The following is a 9,165-nucleotide window of genomic DNA, read 5'->3' on the forward strand; positions in this document are numbered from 1 at the left end:
TGGGCTAGAGTGAGTGCCGTGGCGTCAGCCTAGCTCACAGCAACCTCACACTCCTGGGCTCAAGCGATCCTCCTGCCTCAGCCTCCCAAGTAGCTGGGAATACAGGTGCAACCCACCACTCCCGGCTAATTTTTGTTTCTATTTTTAGTTGACTGGCTAATTTTTTCTCTATTTTCAGTAGCTCTTGCTCAGGCTGGTCTTGAACTCCTAGCCTCAAGCGATCCTCCCATCTCGGCCTCCCAGAGTGCTAGGATTACAGGCGTGAGCCACCGCGCCCGGCCCGGACTGTGAATTTTAAATCATTATAACTAGGCTTGAACACATCTTTATTAATCAAAATAGGAACCATTACAATCAACACATTTTTGCCAGCAAGAAATAGGTTTGTTTATTCCTGTAGCGTAAAAATCCATGCTTTGGGATTCAACGAACTCTTGGAAAGTATTTTCTGGTTATGGAAGCATTTTCCCTGCAAGTTTTCCCTGTAAAAAGTTGCCAAGATGCTTGAAGAAGTGGTAGGCAGTTGGCAAGAGGTCAGGTGAATATGGCGAAAAGAGGCAAAATTTCATAGCCAAATTCGTTCAACTTTTGAAGGATTGGTTGTGTGGAGAAGAATTGGGCCCTTTCTGTTGACCAGTGCTGGCTGCAGGCCTTGCAGTTTTCAGGTTCATCTCATTTATTTGCTGAGCATATTTCTCAGATGCAATGTTTTCACTGGGATTCAGAAAGCTGTAGTGGATCAGACTGGGAGAAGACCACCAAACAGTGATCATGACCATTTTTGGTGCAAGTTTGGCTTTGGGAAGTGCTTGGGAGCTTCTTCTCGGTCCAGCCACTGAGCTGGTCATCACAGGTTGTCGTATGAAATCCACTTTTCGTCTCACATCACAGTCCTATCGAGAAATGGTTCATTTTTGCGTACAAGAAGAAAAGACAACACTTCAAAACGACTGTTTTTTAAATTTTCAGTAGGTTCATAAGGCATCCACTTATCAAGCTTTTTCACCCTTCCGATTTGCTTCAAATGCCGAATGACTATAGAATGGATTGTAGAATGGTCTACATTGAATTCTTCGGCACCTTCTCACGTAGTTGTAAGAGGATCAGCTTCAATGATTGCTCTCAATTGGTCATTGTCAACTTCCAATGGCTGGCCACTAGCTTTCATCTTCAAGGCTCCCATGTCCATTGCAAAACTTCCTGAACCACCACTGTACTGGATGTTCGTTAGCAGTTCCTGGGCCAAAATACATTGTTGATGTTGTGAGTTGTCTCCGCTGCTTTACGACCCATTTTTAACTTAAATAAGAAAATCACTCAAATTTGCTTTTTGTCTAACATCATTTCCATAGTCTAAAATAAATATAAAATAAACAGCAAATAATAAGTCATTAGCAAAAAACCACAAAGTGAGAAATAGGTGTTAAAATGATGTATAACATAACCACATTTATTTAAGAATATATTCCAGTATCAAAGGGCAAATTTCAACAATGCTAAAACCTCAATTACTTTTGCACCAACCTGAATATTTGTAGTTCACCCTCCCCTTCCTCTCCACACACATAAATACATCATATTCTTTCTGACCTTTGCTTATGCCTCTGCCTCTGTCTGGTCTGCCCTGTGGCTAATTCCCCTTTCTTCTTATTAGCTAAATTCTTCCTCATAGTTCAAGTCCAAAATTAGGTACTACTTTTTCCAGGAAGCCTTATACTCCCAAGACCAAGTTAAGTGCCTTCCTGTCTGTTCACACAGTCTCTGTCAAAGCATTTAATCACCATGTATTGTCATGTTGAGGTCCTTGTCTAGGTTTTATGTATAGTGAGGGTGGGAATGTCTTATTCAGTTGTATTCTTAACGGCTAACTTTACTACCTGGAAAGTCACAGGAGCTCAGTCAGTATTTGCTGTTTGGTTGCATGTGGATTATAAAACCATTCTAGAAGTACTCAGTAGCTGGTGGTGATGAAAAGAAATGCAAGGTGAGTCTTTCCTTGCTGCCCCTGCTCCCTGCCCTGAAGAGTGCTAACTTGCAATTCCCCCAGAAGTAATCCTGGAGGACTGATCAGCATAAAGAATCCAGACCCACAGGGAACTAGAGACTGGAAAGGGGAGCCACTCTGGACTGTGCTAGTATTCTTAACCCAACCCTAGACTTCCCTATGTGAGTGTGAATAAGCAGATATTCATGCTTTTATATGGGGAAACAAAAAAAAAAAATCTTTCAAGTTGGGATTTTTAAAAATCAAGGTGATTGAGGAAAGAGTAACACACAATAAAACATATTTTAAATGTACAATTGAATGAGTTTTGACAAATGCAATTTTTTCTTAAAAACGCAATTAGGGATAATCTAGTCAGGAAAACGTATAACGTGACTTCTACGGAAGTTCTAAGCAGCCCTCTTAAAAATTAGCTTTGGAATATTACCTATTTATTTATAGACCTTTTATAACAAATTCAGAAATCTCTGTATGAACATTTAATTATTAATATTACCTATTAGAATCCTGACTAATCACTTAGGTAGGAATGCATTGTTAACATTCCTTTCTATGTTATCTACCTAAGTGAAAGTTAAGAGGCAAACAGGGCCGGGTGCAGTGGCTCACACCTGTAATCCTAGCAATCTGGGAGGCCGAGGCGGGCGGATCGTTTGAGCTCAGGAGTTCGAAACCAGCCTGAGCAAGAAAGAGCGAGATTCCGTCTCTACTAAAAATAGAAAGAAATTAATTGGACAACTAAAAATACATAGAAAAAATTAGCCGGGCATGGTGGCGCATGCCTATAGTCCCAGCTACTCGGGAGGCTAAAGCAGAAGGATTGCTTGAGCCCAGGAATCTGAGGTTGCTGTGAGCTAGGCTGACGCCACGGCACTCTAGCCCAGGCAACACAGTGAGACTCTGTCTCAAAAAAAAAAAAAAAGAGGCAAACAGGTAAGGTTGCTAGCTAATAGGGAGGTTTCTAACATATCACCAAAAGTGAACTTTATGCACAAAAGGAAATTATAAGCCCTACTGGTTCCAAAATTTAGGGAAATGTGGTATATCCAGTGATGTTGACTCATTCCACCCTTTATATCCTCCACAGTAGGAGGTACCAACTCACAATCCTCAAAACCTATTACTCCCATCATGGTTTTCTCTTTGCCACACCTCTTCTCCAACTAGCTAGAGCATCTGTATCTAAAAGACAATTATAACCAACAATGGTGTCCCCTATCTTAATATTCTCATGGATTTTACTACATGTTCCTCCTTCATTCATAATTCAGCAAATACTTTGTAGCCTAAGACTACTCTTGGTACTAAGAATGCGGAAATGGACAGAATAAAGTTTTTGTCCTCAAATAACTTAACGGCTTTTTGTCTTGAAAGGTTGAGAACTGCAACAGAGTGCCTGCAAATACTGCTTTCTGATTGAATGCTATTCTTACAATCATTATTCTTTTTTTTTTTTTTTTGAGCACCGTGGCATCAGCCTAGCTCACAACAACCTCAAACTCCTGGGCTCAAGCGATCCTACTGCCTCGGCCTCCCAAGTAGCTGGGACTACAGACCTGTGCCACCATACCCAGCTAATTTTTTCTGTATATTTTTAGTTGTCTGACTAATTTCTTTCTATTTTTAGTAGAGAGAGACGAGGTCTCGCTCTTGCTCAGTTAGGCTGGTCTTGAACTCCTGACCTTGAGCGATCCACCCGCCTCGGCCTCCCAGAGTGCTAGGATTACAGGTGTGAACCACCGCGCCCGGCATACAGTCATTATTCTTAATCATTAATGAATGGCTTTAGCTATGGCCTATATTTTGATAGGTCCCAGATATTTATCTGGAGCCCCCACTCCTGTCCAGAGTTGCATCTTATGTTTTCAGATGCCCATTGAGCATTCTTACTGGATATCAGTATATTCAAAGGTGAGCTCAGTTCCCACACTGAAAGCCATCATCTTTCTGAGTTTCTTATATCCATTAATGGCACCATTATTTACCCATTTATCCAAGCTCGGGACCTCCAAGTTGTCCTTGACTCCCAACCTCTCTTTATTCACGTCCAGTTATTCAGGCCATTTAATTTGATCCCTAAGTGTCCTTCAAGGGCATCTGTACTTCCCTGTTCTCACTGCCTTAGTTTGTGCCCTCAGAATTGCTCAACTATTAAAATACCGTCTCCCTAATTTCCCACCTGTGATCTCTCCGTACCGTTTTTAAGACATAATTGTGTTTGTACCATTCTGCTACCTAAAGTCCAGTGACTCCACAGCATCCACAGCTTGAAAGCAACATTTTTAAAAGGATACTTGAAATACTTAATGACTTAACCCAACCTTTATCTCCCACCATACACCTTGTATTCTGTGCACATTAAACCGGGACACCCCATGCCCTCCATATTTATACCTTTGCATGGCTCTTTCATCAGTCTCCTATCCCAACATGCAAGGCCTACCTTAAAGGTTGCTTATTTTAATAGTCTGTAAGCAGGTAGTTGCTTCTTCCTGTTTTCCTTCAGTGTTTTATGTGTTTTTCTACTATGGTGCTTATGTCCTATTGCACTGCAATTATTTGTTTTTTTCATGTCTTTCTCCAGTAGAAATTTCAAACAGCCCTCTCTAAACTTTGAGATCTTGGACAACTTGGATTGTACCAAATTCACACTTAGTTTTCTGGCAATTTGGAGTATTTCAGAATTTGAACATTCCCTCATTGCTTTCCATCAATCAATTTATATTTAACTGATTTTATTTCTTTCAATCTATAAAAAAATATTACTCTAGAATTTCTTCAATGTTTAGTTACTTTCACACTGTAGTTTAACTCTCTTATGCAAGAAGTCACCTTTTCTTCGTTTTTCTCTAAAATATACTTAATAAGTTTATTGGTAAAAAATATTCATTTTGAGCATTTGCAATTGCCATATTTTTCATGATATATTTCGTTGGTTATCTGTCCTAAAGACAGTTTATTTGGAGTACCTTAACATGAAGTCATCTATATTTATCTATAATCTAAATTATAATATCTGTAATTTGCTTAATTTCTAGGGTTCAACTACACGAATGGACCATGAAACAGCCAGTGTTTTGAGTTCTAGTAGCACACACTCTGCACCTCGGAGACTGACAAGTCATCTGGGAACCAAGGTAAGAGAAGTATACAAACCCTGATTGCTAATGCTATGAATACTTTGGTAGAACGTTCTTTATATACATTATCTAGAGAATTCTTATTCAAAGTCTCTTAAAAAAATGACTTTTTTAATACAAAGAAGCATAAACAAAGAGAAAATGAGGATTATAAAGTGCCAAATTATCTGGGTTTTTATACTTTTTCACTCTTAATCCACTTCTCTGCAAGTATCCTAAGCTCCAGCCAAATTAGTACTTCCTTCTTCCTAAACACTCCCTGTGACTTTCTGCCTCGATACCTTGCCTGCAGTGATGCACACCACCTCCTACCCCACGACAAATAGCTGTCAAATCGTAGCCAGGCTTCAAAACTCTTGAGCTTTGCTTCTTTACAGAACTTTTTTTTTTTTTTTGAGAGACAGTCTCACTTTGTCACCCTAGGTAGAGTGCAGTGGCATCATCATAGCTCACTGCGACCTCAAACTCCTGGGTTCAAGCAATCCTGCCTCAGCCTCCAGAGGAGCTGGAACTACAGGGCACGTGCCACTGTGCCCAGCTAATTTTTCCATTTTTAGTAGAGATGGGGGTCTCACTGTTGCTCAGGCTGGTCTTGAACTCCTGAGCTCAAGCGATCCTCCCTTCTCAGCCTTCAGAGTGCTAGGATTACAGGCACGAGCCACCATGCCTGGCCCTCACAGAACATTTTCTGATTCCCAGGGCCCTTTTACCTCCCCATGCAATCCATCTGCCTCCTTTGAATCACTAATAATTTGTATGAAACTCTCTTTTGGAAAATGGACTGTTTTTTTTTTAATGTATCTTTTGCTGCATCTAACAGTGCCTGCACATGAGTGTTTAATAAATATTTATTGAAATGGATAGAAAAATTATTGAAGAATGTTACCCAGTGCTGATAAGTGAGCTTTCTTAGAATATCACAGACATTAGCAAATATTTTAGGATTTGGGAATAATGTCTGAAAAGAAAATAATTATGTTATTTTTTTTTTAATGTCAGAGGCTTTAATATTTTACTAAGATAAAATTCTAATATTACTAAACAGCATATTTTCAGTTTAAATAATTCTATGAATAGAATTCTATTAATAATTCTGTTAATGGTTTTCATATACTCTTTATTTACTCTAAATAATATAATGGCTCTTAGGAAATGTATTACAGAAATAACAATGTTGATTTAAGTAATGAATTTTAGAATAATAAATGATATTGTCAACATGAGACTTAATCCTTTTCAAAGTTTGCAATAGGTACTACTTGGGACCTCTTGTATGCCAGTAACTGTGCTAGCAGTTGTGTGTACATGATATCTGGTCCTCTCAAAAACCCTGTTAGGTCTTCTTTTTCCTCTAAATGAGAAAACTGAAGGAAGCAAAAAAATGTCTTGGCAGCTCTTAATGAAATTAAATTAAAATTCAACTCCAGATCTGTCCAACATCAACCTGTAGTTTCTACTATAAGGAAGATCTCTAATATTCAACAGAACTATTGTGTGAAAACTGGCCATTAGAATACTGTTTCCTTTGAAGTGGTTTGTGCATGATAATATTAAGACTTTGCTACATATTTTGAATGTCAGCTCCTGTCCCATACATGTATTATTTTATTTAATCCTCACAGAGAAACCCTATAAGCTAGGTAAATTCTTCCATTTTGCAACTCAGAAAACTGAGATTCAGAGAATCAGATAACTTAACTAGCATCATATATCTTGCTCTTAAGAGGTAGAGCCAAAATTTGAACCTAGGTCTGATGAAAACCCATTTACCTACAGTCCTATGCGGCCTTTCTAAAACTCTCATATCTAAAAGTACGTATGTGTTTACATATTTAGAGCAGCATTTCTCAACCTCAGCACTATTGGCTAGATAATTCCTTGTCACATTGTGGAATGTTTAGCAGCATCCCTGATCTCTACCTACTATGTGCCCCCGACATGCCTGCCCTGTGATTGGGACAACCAAAAATGTCTCCAAGATGTTGCAAATGTGTCCTGATGGAGGCAAAATCGCCCCTGTGAGAGCCACTGATTTATAGAGATAATGTATTCTTTATATAATAGCCTCTACTTTTATGTAATATCCTCTAGCTTTGAAATGATACTGATCATGGTCCAGGATAACTGGGTACTGTTTTGCTGTTTCTAATCTGCTTCTGCGTAAATTCTTAGAATTTATTGGCAGACAGTAATTGGTGCTTACCGATTGCTTTTCTTAAAAAGTGACTATGAATCCTGGCTTTGTCACTCCCTTGTGTGATACTGTCATTTTCCTTTTTATGAAAAAATATTTTTATGTGTATAATTATATAATTTTAACAATATTATCTGATGACAATTAACAATTGCTGAGAATTAGTACTTAGCAAATTATAATTGTTGCAAGAATGTTTTCTGCTTATTGATAATAGTTATAGATTAAAAGAAGTAAATTAAAATTTTAAACTGTGTAAAGTATTTAGATAAACCATATTCCGGAGGGGGGCCATCAATTGATATTCACTCATCATGATCAGTGGATTACCACCAACTGATTCAGACAAACAGTAATTTAAGTATGCAAGAACCTGCTTTCTCTTTCAGTACCATATATTGCCACTGCTGTTATTTACTCACATTGTGATGGTTATATGGATTTTAAAATAATACTCATAACTTCATCCTGAAAAAAATTTTTTTTAAGTAATGAGTTATGATAAATATCCCATTCATCACTTCATTGGTTTTGGCTTTTGGATATTAAAGTCATAATTTTGTTTCTAAACTCATTTGGCCCACAGGTGGAAATGGTGTATTCATTGTTGTCAATGCTTGGTACTCATGATAAGGATGATATGTCACGAACTTTGCTAGCTATGTCTAGCTCCCAAGACAGCTGTATATCCATGCGACAGTCTGGATGTCTTCCTCTCCTCATCCAGCTTTTACATGGCAATGACAAAGACTCTGTATTGTTGGGAAATTCCCGGGGCAGTAAAGAGGCTCGGGCCAGGGCCAGTGCAGCACTCCACAACATCATTCACTCACAGCCTGATGACAAGAGAGGCAGGCGTGAAATCCGAGTCCTTCATCTTTTGGAACAGATACGAGCTTACTGTGAAACCTGTTGGGAGTGGCAGGAAGCCCATGAACAAGGCATGGACCAGGACAAAAATCCAAGTATGTTCTCTATAGTATACATCATAGTGCCTGTTTCAAAGCAAATGTAAAAGTTTTAGAATAGAAAACTTTTCTAATTAATATGTTGTCTTTATGAATAAGAGGGGGAAATTCATATTAGCCATTTATGCTGCTATCATATTTTAAAGCTTAAGTCTATATTTCCCTAGCAAAATTTTACAAAGGAAAATGTTATATGCACTACTATACAACCAAAAAAGAACAGCAAATCAAGGGATTTATAGAGTCATAGTATAGTAGAGCAAGAAAGAACTCGAGCAATTATGTTGCCCATCTCTTTCATTTCGTAGATGAAGCTCAGAAAGTGACTTTACATAAGTCCCTTTAGCTTTTAGGGACCAGACCATAATCTGTTACATTTGCTTATCAGTCTATTTAGTGGACACAGAGCTGTGTTATATCTGTTATGTTATTTGATCCTCACAACCACTTGTGAAGTAGGAAGAGAAGGTATTATCTCCATTTTACAAATGAAGAAACTGAGGCTCAGAGAGGCTAAAAGACTTGCCTGTGGCCTCACAGCTGGTGGAGCCAGGAACAGAGGCCAGATCTTTAGACTCTCAGCTCAGTGCTCTTCCTGTTGCACCATCCAGCTCTGGGCTATAGGCTTCAGTTGCTGGGGGTGATAAGCCACCCAGCTCTTCGCTCAGGAAGGGACTCTTGGCCACCAGCCCTTCTCCCTCAGGAGCAGGGAACAGGAACATGGGAGTTGGGACCCTTGGGGGCATAACTTGCTTCATTCCTATAGCCAAGAACCAAAAACAGTAAGTATATAAGGTAAGGCCTTCTTTTTACCTGACAAGAACTCACTCTCATTCTCTCTCTCTCTTTCTCTCCCTC

General features: G+C 38.8%; 1 protein-coding gene across 1 annotated transcript in view; it reads left to right on the plus strand.

Moving 5' to 3' along the window:
• Positions 1 to 9,165, plus strand: part of APC (adenomatous polyposis coli) — a 130,751-nt gene that overhangs the window by 99,208 nt on the left and 22,378 nt on the right. Inside the window, exons 9-10 of the mRNA XM_012659545.1 lie at positions 5,044 to 5,142; positions 7,926 to 8,304. Coding sequence (XP_012514999.1) covers positions 5,044 to 5,142; positions 7,926 to 8,304 — 478 coding nt within the window. The remainder of the gene's footprint in view (positions 1 to 5,043; positions 5,143 to 7,925; positions 8,305 to 9,165) is intronic.

The sequence above is a fragment of the Propithecus coquereli genome, unplaced genomic scaffold (assembly GCF_000956105.1).
Source record: "Propithecus coquereli isolate 6110/MARCELLA unplaced genomic scaffold, Pcoq_1.0 Scaffold62, whole genome shotgun sequence".
NCBI classification, from domain to species: domain Eukaryota; kingdom Metazoa; phylum Chordata; class Mammalia; order Primates; family Indriidae; genus Propithecus; species Propithecus coquereli.